The sequence below is a fragment of the Nothobranchius furzeri genome, chromosome 9 (genome assembly GCF_043380555.1).
Source record: "Nothobranchius furzeri strain GRZ-AD chromosome 9, NfurGRZ-RIMD1, whole genome shotgun sequence".
Taxonomy (NCBI): Eukaryota; Metazoa; Chordata; class Actinopteri; order Cyprinodontiformes; family Nothobranchiidae; genus Nothobranchius; species Nothobranchius furzeri.
In genome coordinates, this window is record NC_091749.1 from 7,239,363 (window position 1) to 7,258,895 (window position 19,533).

A 19,533-nucleotide genomic window follows, 5' to 3' on the forward strand; every position below is an offset into this window, starting at 1 on the left:
TTGAAGTTCATTCGGAGGTGGGAATTGAAGCTCCTTCTGACAGGAGACTCTGCCAGATATTCCCAGCAGACCCTCGCGATACGCTTGGGCCTGCCTGGTCTGACCGGCATCCTCCCCTATCATCTGAGCCAACTCACCACCAGGTAGTGGTCAGTTGACAGCTCCGCCCCTCTCTTCACCTGAGTGTCCAAGACATGCGGCCGCAGGTCAGATGAGAAAACACTGCCCATAGAAGGAAAATACTATGAAAAATAAAGCTAAAATAAACAAGCCCTGGATAAAATATGGCATAGTAAAGAAGAAAAACCACCTTTACAGAGCATTTATAAAACAAAGTGTGCAGAAGAAAGGTATAAGGCATATAATAATAAAATAATAATAATAATAATAATAATAATAATAAAAGGAAATGCACTCCCAAGTTATTTCGTTAAAGAAGATAATTAAATTATTGATATCAATGAAATTGCTAATGTTTTCATACATTATTTTGTAGAAGTAGAACCATTATTAGCTGGTGCTATTAAAGCATCCTCAACTAAAAAAGTAATACGGAATCCATAACTGACCGTAACCCCAGCTCGCTATTTTTAACGAGTGTAAAAGATAACAAAATAATAAATTTTGGTAATAAATTTGAAAATAAAATTTCATCAGATTGTTGTAATTTAGATATGAAGTTAATTAAGGAAATATAGTCACATTGTCACACCCTTTATACATATTTGCAACCTGTCTTTCAGTACTGGCATCGTTCCAAGTTAAATGAAAACGGCTAAAAGAATTCCTATTCATAAAAGTGGAAGCAAACATCTATTCACAAATTATAGACCTATTTCTCTTCTTTCACAATTCTCTAAGATTTTAGAAACATAGTTTATCACTAGACTTGAGGACTTTGTTAAAAATTCAACTTAAGTGAACTACAGTTTGGTTACCGATCGAACAGATCCACCCTGGTGGCGGTTACGGCCTTAACCGAAGATATTACAACAGCAGTAGAAGAAAATATATATGCCTTGGGGGGTCTTCATTGATTTAAGCAAGGCCTTTGATCTAGATCATACACTCCTTCTTCATGAGCTTCAAAGAAATGTATTCATGGCACTGCCTATGCATGGGGGAAATGCTTCCATAGCATCAATGGAGATCAGTATGTGCACATTAATAATGTTGATTCTAGAAAGGAGTTCATTACTCATGGACTCCCACAAGGTTCTATAGTGGGACCGAAACTATTCATAATGGATATTAATGATGCGTGTGAGGTCCTATTTAAAGAGAATTGTTTGTTGTATGCTGATGACACCAGTCTCTATTGTTCTGGTTACGACCTAAATAAGCGTGTTGAGATGGTTGATAAAGAATTGGATGGTTTGATTATAATAAACTTTCTATGAATGTGACCAAAACAAAGTACATTATATTTGGAAACAAACAAATTAACAATCAAATTATTATAAAAAGAAATGGTTTAGAAAATGAACAAGTACACACATATAAAAACCTGTGAATTACAAATGCTGGGAAACTGAGTTGGAAGCTGCATACAAATGATTTAAAGTTAAATATATAGGACTTATGAGTAGAATGAGATTTGTTTTAGATATAAAATCCCCTCAGGTACTTTATGACTGCTTTATTTTTCCATATCTGAGCTATGGTGTTGAAATATGGGGGAATAATTACAGAGCAAATAATTTTCATATACAGTATATTCACTTTAAAAACTGCAGTTTTAATCAGGAATCATGCTAATTATTATGCACCGACAAACCCTATCACAAACACGCACGCACACACACACACACACACACACACACACACACACACACACACACACACAAAGCAGCAGTAGCAGGCTGTACTTACTAATTTAGGTTCTGTATTTGTTCTATGCAGTAAACGTATTGATGAAAGAGAAATCCAGAAATCCTTGTTCTGTTCTCACAGGGAATTTTTCAGATGCATCTGACGGTGCACAGATAGAGGAACCGAACTGGAACTGCTCAGAATACCACTGCAGTAACTGGATTTAAACACGACTGCTTTAAAACGATAATACGGCAACCTCTGCCTTTTATTCCCTTGTCTTGTTCTCCAAACGTTGGTGCTAAACTAAAGGCTTGTTAGCTGCTTTACTCTAGAAAGTTAGCTTAACTAGAAGTTGGTTAGTCAGTGATGACGTTTATGATTACACTGATTGGATGAATAGGTTTCCCAGTGTGCTTTGTTTTTGTAAATGTTAAAATAAAAATAAAATAAATGAATTCTGATACATTTTTGCTGGCAAAAAATGTATCACTGTCATTACTTCAATAAGAAATGAAAATACTGAACAAAGGGTGACACAAAAACTAGCTGCAGGTGGACGGAGAGCTGCACCACGACTGAGAGATGGAGTTGGTTCGGCTGGTAGAAATTTCAAGCAGTTTCTCTTTGATAATATGAATGAAGGTTCGTAATAAAATCAGTATGACGTGGTTAATGATGGATGTATTTGTGCTAGGCTCAAATATCTGACAGGCCCACCGACATGACAGCTGACTCTGGCGGTCCAAAATTGCAAGCAATGACATGGGGCTGACACCCAAATCTCCGCGGGCAGCCAAATATCAGCGATGATGACCGGCCCGTGGTCGCCCACTGCCCGACGGGCAGTGCAGCCCTGCCGGGGTCACTCTGTTCCAGGTTCCTGTCAGACTGTTGGAAGCTGGTTGAAACTTGCAGGAATTTCTTTGATCTCATTCCACAATCAGACTAGACACAACAACGTCCATGGTTTTCATGTCTTGCCCATTTAGCATCAGATTTACACACATTCCCATACTGATCCACAGCTTTATAAGGTGTCAGCAGATTTTTGTGCTTGTACAGTTTCCTCTGCTTTTCATATATAATTCAAGATAGGATAAAATCGCTGCCTCAACATTTTTATTGACATATTGCTGCGTTAAAGCTGGAGTGAGTTTCTATAGTTTAAATAGTCCACAAGCTCCCTGTGAGGGAAGAACCAGGGAGGTTTGGGATGAACTGATTCCTTTGATTGGGACTGTAAAATGTTTGTCCTGGAGAGACCCTTGAAAACAGTTTTTTTTTCTTTCTGATTTTTCAGGTTCTGCATCTGTGCTGACCTTTCTCCGAGCACATCTTCGAAAAGCAGAGCCTTGTAGGCAGTTGAAGATGCTTGTCATTGGGCCACCAAGGCAGGGGAAGACTGCCCTGGTGGAGGCTCTGCTGACCGGAAGGTCCTCTCCCTTCACCCCTGCAGAATGCTGTATCTCCACTTTCATCTGGGAGCTGGATAAAGGCAATACAAGCAAAAATAATGTGAGAAACCTTTGGGTTAAAATGCACACACATGCACAGTGTCCTCCTGAAAGTGTGTTGTTTATTTTTAGGTAAAGAGTTGGCAGCATTACTTTATCTACACAAATGTGTTTACAGGCAGAGGAGAGCAGCAGACATAATGAATCATCTGTGAAGGCACAGAGTGATGCACCATCAAAATATATGTCGCTTCCAAATTCATTGATTTTGTGGTGCGGAGGGTCATGAGCATTTAGAGCCGTATTGGTTTCAGAACACATCATCTTCCGTTCTTCTTAAAAGTACATTGTACAGAATTTTTACCATGAATATACTCTGAACTCATTCATTTCGTCAACTTAATAACTGTCAGTTGTCACTCAAAGAACATCTATAGTCAACCTGTTATACTTTTTTTAATACTTCTTTTTGAATATTTGACACACCATCAAGACTAGGGTAGGGCGTTGTTTGATTTTGAATGATTCCGATTCCAATTCCTCGTTTCGATTCCGGTTCCTATCGATTCCCGATTCCGGTTCTTTCAAGACATGACATGCTTTACATGAGCCAGCTAACCACATGTCCTACTTGATGAAATAATCTTAACGTCAACATGAATTTTAATTCTATGAACAATAGCATCACCTTCATTTAGACAAAAACATGTTTTGGAGGAAAAAAGAAAAATCGAAATAAAAAACTTTGAACGATTCCAGAAAAAACTAACAGTTGGTCCCAGTTCCAGTCGATGCTCGGTGCCCAACCCTAATCAAGACTATGTCATACAATCTTTCAACATGGTGGTCATCTTTCATGAACTGGAGCGCGAGGAATCTCAGCTGGAGTGTTTTGCTGAACTGCAGCGAGTGATTCCACATGCCTTAAGTCCTTCATAGAGGAATCTGGAAAAACATTCTTTGCAGGAATACCCTGACAACCCCTCTTGTCATTTCAGCTGAAATGTGCTTCATACTCATTTCTGAATATAATAGAAACGGATTAACACAGTCGTTCACAGTCAGCCTTAGAGAATTGGCCTGAGGTCGCTCCACAGCATTGATAGAGCAGGTCTGTGATGAATGACTTACATGAGGAATATGACCCACCTTCTGGCAGTTATTACATCTTGCTGCCGCAGTGGGGAATTTTTGTTTGTTTGCCACATGTTTGTCAGAACCACAGCATTAATATGAAGAAGCTAGAGTGGCAGCAGTAGAATCCTGCTCACCGGGGGTTGTAGTCCTCTGGCGCACGTTCTGGAAACGTCTCCAGTCATCCGATGGTTTTGTGTAGACAGGCGCAACAGGAGTGGTCAAGATAGAAGCAGAAATGGTCTTAGCGTTCTCCAAGGTTGTGTGTTCTGGGGTAACGGCTTTATTCAAGATCAAGTCAGCTCAAATCTTTCACTTACGCTGACTGACAGTTCAGATCCAACAAGTTGATCCTGAATCATTTAATCTTGCAGCTAAACCTCTCAAAATGCCCAAATAATGCAGAATAGCGTCAGTTTGTTCTTGAGTGCATTTTCTGGAAAAAAAAAGGTGCCCAGCAAAAGCATTCTGAAGATCAAAGTGAGTTTTCAAAGCCTTAATGGTGTTCTCCATCCAGTACCTTGGTTTGGTAGGTACTACTATGGTACCTTATAGTAGTACCCATTGTCCTAGCAGGTAATGGGCTTTTTTTTCTCTCTTGAGGCCAGTCGTCTCCTTATGCAGCAAGCACCTATAGCCTAGCAAGCCATCCTGTATATGTTAATAAACAGTCTGACCACAACCCATTGACGGCTGTCAGTTGTGGGCAAGGCCGGATTAACCATATGGGCAACTGGGCAATTGCCCAGGGCCCACAAACTCTAAAGGGCCCAGGGCAGCAAGGGCACGTGCAAAATACTATATCTGTAATTTCCCGCTTTATGAGGACTATGGTGACCGTACGTCCTGTTTTCCCCAGACATGTCCACTTTTCACTCTCTGTCCGGCCATCCGGGGGGGTTCTTGTATTGATGAAAATGTCCGGCTTTTCATCCAGGAGCAGGGATCGAATTATGGGGAAGCTGGATATCCTACACATCCAGGGGAGCCGGAAAAAAATTTTCTACCTATATTACATAATTTATGGACTCTTTTGAGCAGAGAGCGGCAGAGCGCGTTGTTGCGCAGCGCTCCAGGCAGCTGCTTCCAGCGCAGGGTCCATTCTCAAAGTGGCGTAACCAAAAATCTATAATTAGCACACAATCGTTCATGTCCGCACATGTTCTCTATTTTCTGTCTTATTTGCGCCTGAAGCCCGCTGCCACTGCGGAGCTCATCACCTGCTGCGGTGATTTCACCTCACTGACGCAGCATCGAAACGCGCTCTCCTCTTTGCGGTCAGGAGATCCCTTAGATCTGCTCAAAAGTAACTGATGAGGTGAAAAAGTAAGAATCCAGGCAGCAGATTTTCTGGAGAGTTTAGAGCAGATGCAGGAAGATGAGAGACAGACAGGACAGGAAAATAGTTAAATAAAAACAAGAAAACAAAACAAAGTGTTGAAAAGTAAAATGTAGGTAGATTTATCTCCACTACACGTTTTTACCTGTATAAAACAATAAGTTATACACATGTCATATTTATACATCTGATACAATTCAGATCACCTTCAAAACTCTGTCACACACCCAGGGCCATTTCAAGACATTTTGGGGACCAAGGCAAAATGACCCCCCCCCCCCCCCCCACCCCCCACCCCCATAACTGGGCTCCCCAGAAGCCTCTGTGTAATTCATACCCTGTCCAGTAGTGTTAGTTATACAGTGTTTGTAAAAACCCCTCAGACATTACTGACATGTTCTAATATTATCAGATGAAAAACTAAATTATCAGACATGCTGTCTCATCTGCTGCTCTTCTAAACTTGTAAAAAGTAACAAAACCGTTTGAAAGCCACTATTTGTGGATTCTCTGAAAGTTTCCATGGAGTGTGTGACACCTTATTTTTTCATTGATCCTATCGTCTAATCTCACAGCTGAAACAAACATCCTTAATAATCTGTTCACAGGAAGCTTACCGATGTTGTAGTAAAACAAAAGGTATAATAATTTATTATTAATAAAACCTTGTTGCAGCACTAAAGCAGAAAAATGAGATTTTTCAATAAATATGCAAACTATTTACATATGAACTGTTTTAGAGCCCTTTTATTGGCAGAATCTGATATTAATTTAGTTCTTACAAAAAAATGGGTCCCAACATGGTTTGTGTGGTGTTGCCATAGTGTGACGTCATAGGCACAGATCCCCTGTCCTCCTGTTTGGAAATGGAAATATGATTACCCTACATTCAACAAACTGTCCAACCGGGCTTTTGCGCTGCACAGAGACGCTTCGCTGCCTATGACTGAACGTCAGTTGAGAGCTGTTGAGAGTCAGTCTCGTGCAGACTGACCAATGAAGAGAGGGCTTCAAGTTAAGACCCTCTCCTCATTGGTCAGTCCACACAAGGTGGGTCAAAGGTTACCCTAAGTGGGTTACGTGATGTCAGGCATTCAACTATTCAGTATATGTACTGCATATTACAGTAAAATATTCTGTATGTGACCATATTATGGTGATCCTTGGGGCGTGATGATGGGGCCCTTTAATATTGTTGCCCAGGGTACAACGAAGTGTTAATCTGGCCCTGGTTGTGGGGCGCAATCTATTATTGTCTTTCAAACTGTCTTCACATCCTACTTAACCTTTACTCAAGAAGCCTTCTCTGGATCTAGATGACCCAATGAATTATAGACTAATATCTAACCTTCCATTTTTATCCAAAGTCCTGAAGAAAACAGTGGCCATCCAAGTATGTGAGCATCTAAACACTAATGATCTGTTTGAGGAATTTCAGTCTGGTTTTACAGAGTATCACAGCACTGAAACTGCCTTACTGAGAGTTACAAATGATATTCTCATGGCCTCAGATAAGAATCTTGTGTCTGTTCTAGTCTTGTTAGATCTCAGTGCTGCCTTTGACACAGTTGATCACAATGTTCTTTTAGAAAGACTTGAACATGTTGTAGGGATGAAAAGAACAGCGCTAGGCTGGTTTAAATCCTACCTGTCTGACAGATTTCATTTTGTAAATGTACATGACAAATCTTCTTCATACTCCAGGGTTACTTGTGGAGTACCACAGGGTTCAGTGCTTGGACCAATTATTTTTACTATATATATGCTCCCAATTGGTAAAATCATTAGACAGCATGGGATAAACTTCCACTGTTATGCTGACGATACTCAGTTATATTTATCCATTAACCCTGATGAACCTAATCGGTTGGGTAGATTACAGGCTTGTCTTGAGGACATAAAAGAATTGGATGACTCAAAACTTTTTGCTTTTAAATCAAGACAAGACGGAAGTTCTCATCTTTGGACCAGAAATTCAGAAAAGGAAATGGCTTAGTCAATCACCTGACCTCAATGGCATTACATTAATCTCTGTGAACAAAGTAAGGAACCTTGGTGTTATCTTCGACCAGGACATGTCATTCAAATCCCACGTTAAACAGATTTGTAGGATTTCCTTTTTCCACCTTTGGAATATTGCTAAGATTAGAAGCATCCTTTCCAGGAGTGATGCTGAAAAACTAGTTCATGCATTTATTACATCAAGACTGGATTACTGTAATTCATTACTCTCAGGAAGTCCACAGAATGAAATTAAAAGTCTTCAGCTTGTCCAAAATGCTGCAGCTAGAGTTTTGATGAGAATTAAAAAGAGATCATATCTCTCCTGTCTTAGCTTCACTATATTGGCTGCCTGTTAAATTCAGAATAGGTTTTAAGATCCACCTTCTCACATATAAAGTTCTTAATAATCAAGCTCCATCATACATCAGTGATCTGATTGTTCCATACGTTCCTAACCGAGCACTTCACTCTCAGACTGCAGGTTTACTGGTGGTTCCCAGAATATCTAAAAATAGGACGGGAGGCAGATCTTTTAGTTATCAGGCTCCTCTCTTGTGGAACCAGCTCCCAGCTTTAGTCCGTGAGGCAGACACCTTGTCTACTTTTAAGACTAGGCATAAAACATTTTAATTTGATAGGGCTTATGGTTAAAATCTGATGTTAGTCTAGATCTGGACAAGTGGGGGAGTAGAGGGAGGTGGAGTGTACAGTCGGTAAAGACGGCTCTCCCTTGCCCTGCCTCCAACATGCCTCCATCTAAAAGGCTAGGTTATCCAGAGTTATCTCTGTAGATATGCTGCTATAGGCTTAAGCCTGATTCATACTTCTCCGTCAGCTCCGCAAGGGACAGACATGCTGTTACGTCCTCTATTGGTGGGTATGGAGAAGGACGGGGAGTAACACAGAGGCATGTGCTTCAGTTGTGGAAATTGTAAACATTGATTTATTAAAATGATTTTAAAATGACAAAAAGCTCCAAATCTAAAAGTACTTAAACACATTGTTAAAATGGCCAAGGGTTTACGTTTAAAACAGACATCGAATGCTCCCAAACATTCACAAAACAAAGTCCCCTGACTTAAACACAAGTTTGGGAGCCAAGAGGTAACCAGCACTCTGGTCCCTCGTCTGTTAAAAACCTCTAAAAGCTCTTAAGCTTCACTAAGCTTAAAGAACTAAAAACCCATTTAAAAGCCATTAAAACACAAACAAATGGAGCACATGAGAGAACTGGCACAGATCCAGTCTCTCCCTTCCTCCTGGCAGCTCTCCCTTTCATGCTGCTCAGGAGGTGATCAGCCCAAGTGAGTGCAGCTGTGCAGGTAGGAGGTGGAGGCAGCACTGATTGTCCTCTGCAGTGTCAGATTTCTGAGGCAAACAGCAACAGCCGTAACACACGCACGGATTGACGGAAGCGTTTTGCTCTCATACTTCTCCGTCTCCTGGGGAGTGTTGCAAAGCAATTGCCCGGCAGGACAGCAGAGGGCGTAGCGCTGTTCTGTGGTATCCTGTCATGTACCGGTCCAAGATAGTGTGTTTATATTGTTTTTTTTTTTTTGTACATAAGAGACTTTTTAACACAGACAAATTTGTCTCTCATCCTCTTCCACCTCTTCATGCGCTCGCCACCTCTAAACCCACATTTCCTGTCATTTCCGTCCACAAATAAAACGCTTGCGCTACATCTTTTCACTCCTCCAGTCACGGGAGGATTAAACATTCATGTTTTTAGAGTTTTTTCGCGAGGTTTTCTTCAAGCTGCTCCGTGTCTGCCGCTTGTTATCCTCGGCTCTCTTTGTGTTTTTGAGGGCGCATTGGTGGCGCTGTAGGCAACAGCGGCGTCCTGACCAATCACAAGCTTGCATTGGCCGTCTCGACTGACGGATGTTTAGAAAAGAGAGCTCGACTCCGTCCGTCCTTGCGGAGCTCTCCGGCAGGTCCGCAAGGACGTTGCGTGTCCCCGCACTGACGCAGAAGGAGAAGCATGAATCAGGCTTTAGAGTGCTGGAGGACACACTGACCACTTTCCACACTCGACTACTTTCTTCTACAATCTGCTCTCTAACTACATTATTTCCTGCTATTTCAGCTGTTAACTTAATTTTTTCTCTAAGTGTTTTTCTCCCCAGAAGAAGCTACAATGATGTTCTGCTGAGAAGAAGAAGAAGAAAATATCATTTCTATAGCGCCTCTCAAGATAAAAATCACGAGGCGCTTCACAAAAACAAAAATTGTAAAAATATAAAAAAGCATTTAGAAAATGTTTAAAAATATATTAAAATAAGCAAAAAATAGACACTTGTGATTAAAAAAATGTAAAGAAAGAGAGAGAGTGAACATGAAAGAGGGAAATCAGTGGATCCTGAGGAAGGTGGGATAGGTGGGGAGAGCAGAATAAAGAGAGAGTGGTGAAGAAGGTCATACAAAAGCCAGCTTGAACAGGTGAGTCTTCAGCTGCTTTTTGAAGGAGACCACTGAGTCCACTGATCTCAGGCTCAGGGGGAGAGAGTTCCAGAGTCTGGGGGCCACAGCAGCAGATGATCTGTCACCTTTGGTCTTTAGCCTGGTGCTGCACAACCAGTAGGCTTTGATTACTGGACCTCAGGGACCTGCTGGGGGTGTAGGGACTAAGAAGATCACCAATGTAAGATGGTGCTTGTCCATGTAAGGCCCTATAGACCAGAACCAGGATCTTGAAATGAACCCTGAAGTTGACTGGCAGCCAGTGAAGCTGGAGGAGAAGCGGGGTGATGTGGGTGTGTTTGGAGGACTTGGTCAGAAGCCGAGCACAGGCATTCTGAACCACCTGTAGACGGTTCAGGGAGGTTCTGCTCAGACACGTGAAAAGAGAGTTACAGTAGTCTAAGCGTGAGGAGATGAAGGTGTGGAGAACTGTCTCAAGTTCAGAGCGAGACAGAATGGGATTCAGCTTAGCAATGTTCCTGAGATGGAAGAAGGAAGAGCGAACAAGAGAACTGATATGAGAATCCAGGATGAGAGCTGGGTCAAAGGTCACACCAAGATTCCTGACTGAAGGTTTGGTGTGAGAAGCAAGATGACCAAGAGAGTCTCTGACTTTGGGAACCAGCTTGTCTGGGGCACAGATGAGGATCTCAGTCTTATCTTCATTCAGCTGAAGAAAGCTCCCAGCCATCCAGGTTTTGATAGAGTCTAAGCAGGTGTGTAACAGCTGCAGCTTAGACATCTCATGGGGCTTAAAGGAGATGTACAGTTGGATGTCATCTGCGTAAAGATGGTAGAAAATTCCTTTGAAGGAGCTCAGGATGTGCTGTAGAGGAAGCAGATAGAGGAGGAAGAGCAGAGGCCCCAGCACAGAACCTTGTGGGACACCATGGGTAAGAGAGGTGGTGGAGGACCTAAACTTGGAGTCGGCCACAGAAAAGGAGTGCTCAGAAAGATAAGAGGAGAACCACTCCAGAGCAGATCCTGATAGGCCTACCCAGTCTCTCAGCCTCTCCAGTAGCAGGTGATGGTCAACAGTGTCAAAGGCTGCAGTCAGGTCCAGCAGGACCAGAACAGAACAGTCCTCTGCATCACTGTGAGTCAGAAGGTCATTAGAGACCCTAAGAAGAGCTGTTTCAGTAGAATGAGCTCTACGAAAACCTGACTGGAAGCTATCATAGATGTTCTGTTCATCAAGAGCAGCTGTGAGTTGTTTAGCCACAACCTTTTCCAAGATCTTGGAGATGAACGGAAGTAGCTGTGGTAGCCTCATGGAGGGGCCATCGTCTAGCACACTGCTGCTAACCACTTAAACATACTCCCTCTCCTGACAATAACATTTTACTTTCCTTGACATTGAATGTGCTACTAGTTTACCTGTTTAATTATACTGTAGATTCAATAGGATAAATACAATAAAGTTTATCTCTCACCAGATAGAATATTTACTAAGAAATCACAATGTAACCATAGACACATTGCTTGGTGTGTGTGTGTGTGTGTGTGTGTGTGTGTGTGTGTGTGTGTGTGTGTGTGTGTGTGTGTGTGTGTGTGTGTGTGTGTGTGTGTGTGTGTGTGTGTGTGTGTGTGTGTGTGTGTGTGTGGCTAAATGCTTAGTATGAGGATTGCTATAAAGACTCTGACACTAGTCAGTGACTCGATGCGACCTGCTGGGTTCCTTATATGGGAAACTTTTTACTGACTGGCTTAATGAACTGACCTGGACTGGACTGTTTACTGTGTGAAGTGTCTGGAGACGACTCTACAGAAGATGTTAAGAAGACCCAAAAGGTCTAATGAGTTTACCTTCCCAAACACAAACTATTTTAGTAGCAGTAGCAAACTACAAAATAAATCACGTTCAGTTTACAAATATAAGAAACTTATAGTCATCATTTTGAGGTTAACATGTATTTTAAATGTTTTTAGTTGATGCCAAAGCTGCTTCAAACGAGCTGTCCCCTTCTTCATTTGCTCAGTCGCAGTAACATTCTGCCCACCGAACCAACAAAGTGCTGTTATTGGCCCTCCAAACTGATAGAATGCTGTGATAGGACCAGAACCAGACTGTTCGATGCTGTGGAGGTTCCAATGGAGAGTGGCTAGACCCACATGCAGAACAAAATCATTTTGGTTTGGCAGCTGACTGGTATCTATAGCAAGCACCAGCAAGTAATTGTGGAGCATTTGCTTCTATGTGTCAATGGTATAGTAGGATCACCCAACATGGCAGAAGTGCAAGTGGAGATGGTGGAGTGGCAGATGGCATGTTGTCTTAATGTAAAACCCTGTCATAGTAGAACATGTCTTTACCTTTGACGTATAACTATGTTTGTTCAAACATTTATCTCACCTCTTAGACCATAACAAAGCCTTTGTCGGTTTCTACCCAGAAGGGCTCAGCGGTGTTCAGTGTGTGGGACGTCGGAGGTCCAGCCAGCATGACCACAGTGAACCAGTGCTTCTTCACGGATAAGGCTCTGTATGTGGTGATCTGGAACCTGGCTCTGGGGGAGGAGGCTGTGAGTGACCTGCAGACGTGGCTCCTCAACATAGAGGTCAATGTGTTTCTCTCTCTGTCACACACTCACACACACACACACACACACACACACACACACACACACACACACACACACACATGTATGTGCATGCATGTGTCTTCTGCTGCTGCATCCCTCATGTCCATGTAGGGAGTCCAGTAGGCATGTTTAGTTTAAATTAACATGAGGTCTGACTGAGTCATGTTTGTGTTTTATTGCTGTGGAGTGTGTGGTCAGTGTTGTCAGCAGTGTATTCAGGGGCACCTGATATGTAATATTGTATTCTGGTATTCTTCTAACGGCGTTCGGGGGGTGCAGACACTTTTTTTCCTCCTTCTTCCATATGTTATCCTCAAGGCCCTTTGTCTGTGTGTGCTGGGTGCACGGCTGCTTCTGTTTCTGGAAACTGAAATTCACTAAAATGGATCTCGTCAGTTGGTCACTCAACGCGATTGATAAAATTTTTCAACAATGAGAACGGGAGAAGGGGCTCCCGGATGCCCCGCCGGGACAGACCCAGTTGGACACATCATGGACTCCTGAAAATAGTGGAACTTAATTTTATCTCAGCTGTCTGTGGAGGACTCTGAAGATGTGTGGATATTCGTGGTGTTGGTGTCAGGTAGAGCCCTGCACTGAAGCCCGGCCCTCGGGTCGGCTCGGCCCAACGGCCCGAGGGCCGGGCTTCGGGCCAACGACTGTGCAATTACCTCGGACACGGGCCGGGCCGGGCGCCTTTATTTTTAATCGAAATCATTAAAAAAAATTAAAACACTTAAACAGCAGTAGAGCCCTGCGCGGGACTGTTTTCTTTATCCCACTCCTGCCTGCTCCTGCTGAATTTCTGACCATTACCGCCTGCAACCGCTACGTGTGTGTTACACTCCCGCCCGCACCTGCAGCGTACATGTCTACTCCCGCCCGCAACCGCAAAACTTTGAGAAATTATTACCTCACAATAAAAGAGATGTATTGAGTTTGCGTCCTCAACATGTCATTTTATAGGTTATCCGCTTTCACCGCAGCGCTGCGCTCCGTTTCAATCAGGCTGTACAGCAGGATTTCCCCTAGCGATATTTTCTCTAACTCTGATTGCTTCATGCTATAGATCGTTGGAAAGCTGCTTTTATGTACTTTTAGGAACCGTTGGAATTATTTGAATCTGATCAGCCATTCAAAAGTTATAAAACGGAGCATTTTGGATGACAAACTCGGCACGTCTCTGAATCTGTGTTGTGATTCGATGCGCTCAAGACAGGGAATCCCGGTGGCTACCATAATGTATTGTACGTGCACGGAAAGCCCCATTTTTAATCTTTTCAGCACTTTTGGAATTTTAATGATATCTTGAACTAGAGCAGGGATCGGCAACCCGCGGCTCTTCCATCCATCTGATGCGGCTGAATGGATATTTAAATAAAATGCTTTATATTTTACTGAATTAATTTTATATCTGTAAGTCAATTCTATGTGAAGATTGTCTGCGTAAACCTGAACAGACCCAACCCAGTCTTACTGTGAGTCCGTGTTGGGTCACGCTTGTGCGTAATCATATGCGCTTATATGAGCTGAAGAGGATGTGAGATTCTGGGCTTCTCCTCAGACGGCTCCTGGATGCGTCGCACATTGGAGACAGGAACAAGCGCTATTCAGCCAAAGTTTCATAATCAAGGAACATTTTCTAAGTGACAAGTCTCTCTGAGATACAGGGTTTGGAAAACACTCGCTTCAGTGGGAGGAAGCTCCCCGCATGCGCTTCTGCGACGCTCGGATCCTGCACGTCTTTTAACACATTGGTCAGCATTGACGCACTTTGTTTTCATTTAGTTGGTTAAAAAAAAGTCGGGCTTGGGCTCGGGCCGGGCCAGAGAATCCTGAAAACCTTTTCGGGCCGGGTCGGGCTGGGGCTCCACCCCCTCGGGCCGGGCCGGACACGGGCTCAGATTTTAGGCCCGTGCAGGGCTCTAGTGTCAGGTTTCCTGCTCATTGACCTTGGAGGCTACCTGGCTTACTGGAAAATTAACGAGCTGTTGAGGAATATTGGATTGATCCCGGAGCTCAGAGATGGATTGCACCGTGCTGTGAATTCACAGACTCACATAATTGTCGAGATGAATCGTAAGCTTGGAACTTTGGCCGAGATTCATTATTGGCACAAATGATGGATGTCATCAAGGAGAGAGTGGACGAATCAGCAGGGATTGGGATAGATTAATTTCCATTATTGGGATTTTGAGCGGTTGAGGACCAACAAGCTGTAAGACACAGAGGAAATTATCTCTGTCTGGCCCCAAAACAATTTCTAATCGGAATCTGGCGTCCTTGAGCCTGCAAGGCTCCAGCGAATACTGCCCTCTCAGAAGGTATGTGGAATGTGCCGTCGCTATGGCAACTCAACTCTGTCTCCTATCCCAGACTGGGCGGGACTGTGGGAAGGCTGCTGAAATGTTCCAGGGTCATTGCAACCCTCCAACCCTCAATGCTCCTTCCCCTATCCACACTGAGGTGACATGCGCTGCTTATCGTGGCTGCAGGAACTGAAGTGGGGATAGTTTCAACCCACCACCCCACCTAGTGGACACTTATGTTGTGATGTCTGAAGTCTGTTGCTTATCTGTCTGAGGTGTTTTTTTGCAGAGCAAAGCTGCCCTCCCTATGGAAGGTAGCTCTTAAGTGCCTTTTTTCCCTCCACCTGAACCAATCCTCATGTAACCCTCTTATCTCTATTAAAGTAGCGCGACTCAGGGTTGTGAATGACCACAGTCACCAATTCTTGTCTTGTGTCTTGCCCATGTATGTCTGATCTCTGCATTGTGTGTACTGAAACTCTAATTTCCCTCTGGGATTAATAAAGTATCTTTGAACTGATTTGATTTGATATCTGCTTTGTCATGCGCAGGCTCGAGCTCCCAACTCTGCTGTGGTGGTTGTGGGAACACATCTGGACCTCATTGACACAAATTTTCGCACGGAGAGGCTGGCGACCCTGAGAGCCTATGTTCTGGCTCTGTGCCGATCTCCATCTGGAGCCCGAGCTGTTGGTTACCCAGACATCACCTGCAAAAACCTGCAGTAAGCAGACTTCTGAGTCAACACCTCAGGTTATGTCAGGAAGTCTTAATGTGTGTGTGTGTGTGTGTGTGTGTGTGTGTGTGTGTGTGTGTGTGTGTGTGTACAGTGAAGTGTCATGTAAAACTCTGGAGGGGTTGGATGATCTGAAGACCCTGCTCTTCCACACTGCTCTCTCCATGAAGGACAGCAGCAGCTCAGCCTGTGGGGGTAAACTACTGGGCCGGCTGGTGAGTCTCAGATGAAGTTCTGATGAAGTTCTGACACATCCTGCAGCTGGTGCATAATTAAAGGGAGGAGCTTAAAGTTGACTTGGTGTTGAAATAGGTTTTGAGGCTGTTAGGGTGAATCACGTTTTCTTTGAACTGCTGGTGTTGCTTTATGGTTGTAAAGCAGATTTCTTTATTCCTGTTTCTCCTCCAGATTCCCAGGAGCTACTTTCTCCTTCAGGAAGCACTGGTAGCACAGAAGAAGAGACGCAATGCTGAGAGAGAGGTCCAATATCTGACTGATATCCAGTTAGACCACATCATTGAGCAGATATCAGAAAGTGACATCACTGAATATGAAGACAAGCAAACTGGTACCAGTTTTGTTTTTACTGGGATGGAACTGGTTTTAAAAAGCTTTGTAATTAATTAACCATTCAAGAGAATTTGCCCAAAACATTTTTATTGTTTAAATGCTATTGAGCATTCAAACTATTGTTTTCCTGTTTCAGTTCCTGCTTTCTCAACTCGTCAACTACTTTTTGGGCTGTATTAACGTGCATTAGATCATCTTTGGTGTCTTCTTGCTGTGTTGAAATTCTAATTCCGTCTTTTAGTTCTTTTTAAAACACAGAAAAGGTTTATTTACCTGCAACGTTTCGTTTGCGGCTGCAAACATCATCAGGCTGACGCTGATGGTGGCGTCACTTCCTTCGTTTATCCATGGGCAGCAGAGGACGTTGTCGCCCTCTGCTGCCCGCTCTCCGACGATGCAGTCCCATGCACGATCCAACGTGTAAACTCCATCGTCCCTGTTCATGGTCCCACATCCACGTCTCCTTATCTCTAAAGCTGCCTTTATCCATCTTTTGTATTTCTGTTGTTCGGTGTGTATGATCCTTGTGTTGTCCCAGTCCATTACATGGTTTTCTCTTATGCAGTGATCTGTTACGGCTGACTTCTTTATTGTGCTTTCTGCTTCTTCTTTTGCTGCTCTTGTGTGTTTTTGACTTGTTTCTTTCTCACACTCCTTTCTATGTTCTATTGTTCGTGTGTTGAGTTGGCGTCCGGTTTCTCTTACGTATGTTTTATTGCAGAGTTTGCATGGGATTTCGTAAATGACTCCACATTTAAGTCCAGCTGGTATCTTGTCTTTTGGGTGCACTAGTCTGTTTCTAACTGTCGTGTATGATTTTGTTGGTGTGTGTATGTTGTGTTGTTTTATTGTTGCTCTTATTTTTTTCTGTTATGCCTCTGACGTATAGAAGTCTTGGCCTCATGGCTTCGGCTCCTGCCCCCGTGTCTCGGCTCCACATAAACGGCTGAAAATGGATGGATGTTTTGTACAAAACTGAATGGTTCCTTTTAGTTTCCAATTTGAAAAGGTCAATTTCAACTAAGCTTTACACTTCCTGCATTTTTAATCTGCTCTCATTGTAATTTTTTTTTAAATTTCATGGGTGATCAATCTGAACTCTAGAAAAAAGAGAAGACTTTTGTGTAATGACCTGAGCTTGGATGTAGGACTCGTGAGGACATGGAACACAGTAAGATGTTTTAAATGTTTATTAAAACAATTCAGGAGTTTGTCACCAACACTGCAGAGAGAGATGGCTGGGTTGTAGTGAGGCGGAAGAGTGGTCTGAACCAGGAAGAAGGCTGAGACGTGGTCAGGTGGAAGTGAGACGATGGCGAGAGATCCGAGGAGGCAGGCGAGAGCTCGAATTCAGGGGATAGATCCAATGTCAATAATCCGGGTAATTCAATAGCATGGTAGGGAACGAGGCAGGGGTCCAAAGCAGGGGTGAGGCAAGGCGAGAATCCGGGAGACAGAACCAGGTCGAGACAGACGATTGGATGGAAGGCTGGAGAATTTACTAGCTGTGGCGTTCAATAATCTGGAGTTGGTTGGAGAGCAGGCTGGGTGCTATATAGCAGAGGAGGCAGGTGTATGGCATGAGCTGATGACAGGGCGCAGGTGTTGATAATTAAGTGTCTGAGGGCTTGATTGAGGAGGCAGCTGAGGCAGAGGAGGGTGGCAGCCTGGGAGTCATGACATATTGTTTATAAACCTTAACCTATGATGATCCAAACTCGCAATAAATAAATGAAGAAAGTTGCCTCATTTAAACTTTCATTATCTACTAAAGGCTTCACAAATTACCAACTGTCTTTTTTGATAGTGTTGTTCATGTAGAATAATTTAGTCCAGGTTTGAAAAGTAAGTGTTTTTAACTGGACCAGATCTAAGGTGGATCAAGTAAAAAAAAAAAAAAAAAGTTCTGGAATTTGTTATTTATTCAACTGTAACAAATCCAATAAAGGTTTCACAAATCACAAACTATGTTTAAAGGACTGAGCTCTTATCTCAAAATAATGTCGTTAAAGTTTGATAAATGTAGGTGTTGTAATTTTTCAGATGAGCCAATTCTAATGTGACTTAAAAAGTGCATAAATCCGTTTCCTTTAAATTTTCACAAATTAAGTAAAAGTTTAAAATTTAGAAACTGTCTTTTAAAGCCTCCTTGAACCGTCACCTTATCGTGGTGGAGGAGTTTGAGTGCCCTAATGATCCTAGGAGCTATGTTGTCTGGGGCACTTAGTGCCCCTGGTAGGGTCTCCCATGACAAATTGGTCTTAGGTGAAGGGTGAGACAAAGAACGGTTCGAAGGATCTTTCATGGCGGTTAAAACGAAGAGTCTGAGTACCCGGCCCGGAGGGTTACCGGGGTCCCACCCTGGAGCCAGGCCTGGGGTTGGGGCCCGTGAGCGAGCGCCTGGTGGCCGGGCTTTCGCCCATGGGGCCTGACCGGGCCCAGCCTGAACCGGATACATGGGCTCGTCCAACTGTGGACCCACCACCCGCAGGAGGAACATGAAGGGTCCGGTGCAATGCGAATCGGGTGGCAGACCAAGGCGGGAGCCTTGGCAGTCCAATCCCCGGACAAGAAAACTAGTTTTTGGGACATGGAACGTCACCTCGCTGGCGGGGAAGGAGCCGGAGCTTGTGGCAGAGGTTGAGCGGTACCGGCTAGATATAGTCGGACTCACCTCGACACATTGCATTGGCTCTGGAACCCGAGACCTGGAGAGGGGTTGGACACTCTACTTTGCTGGAGTTGCTCCGGGTGAGAGGCGGAGGGCTGGGGTTGGCTTTTTGTTAGCCCCGAGACTCTCTGCCTGTGTGTTGGGGTTTACCCCGGGGGACAAGAGGGTAGCTTCCTTGCGCCTTCGGGTCGGGGAACGGGTCCTGACTGTTGTTTGTGCTTATGGGCCAAATATCAGTTCAGAGTACCCACCCTTTTTGGAGTCCCTGGGACGAGTGCTAGATAGTGCTCCATCAGGGGACTCCATTGTCCTGCTGGGGGACTTCAATGCTCACGTGGGCAATGACAGCTTGACCTGGAGGGGTGTGATTGGGAGGAACGGCCCACCTAATCTGAACTCGAGCGGTGTTTTGTTATTGGACTTCTGTGCAAGCCGCAGTTTGGCCATAACGAACAC

The 19,533-nt window shown here is 43.7% G+C and overlaps 1 protein-coding gene across 3 annotated transcripts in view; it reads left to right on the forward strand.

Moving 5' to 3' along the window:
- lrrk1 (leucine-rich repeat kinase 1) overlaps positions 1-19,533 on the forward strand; it is a 303,358-nt gene that overhangs the window by 141,247 nt on the left and 142,578 nt on the right. The window contains exons 15-19 of one of the 3 annotated variants that reach the window (XM_054734368.2): positions 3,116-3,330; positions 12,603-12,767; positions 15,652-15,824; positions 15,931-16,051; positions 16,245-16,404. In XM_054734368.2, coding sequence (XP_054590343.2) covers positions 3,116-3,330; positions 12,603-12,767; positions 15,652-15,824; positions 15,931-16,051; positions 16,245-16,404 — 834 coding nt within the window. The remainder of the gene's footprint in view (positions 1-3,115; positions 3,331-12,602; positions 12,768-15,651; positions 15,825-15,930; positions 16,052-16,244; positions 16,405-19,533) is intronic. The other 2 variants (XM_070554620.1, XM_054734367.2) reach the window with 2 other exon arrangements.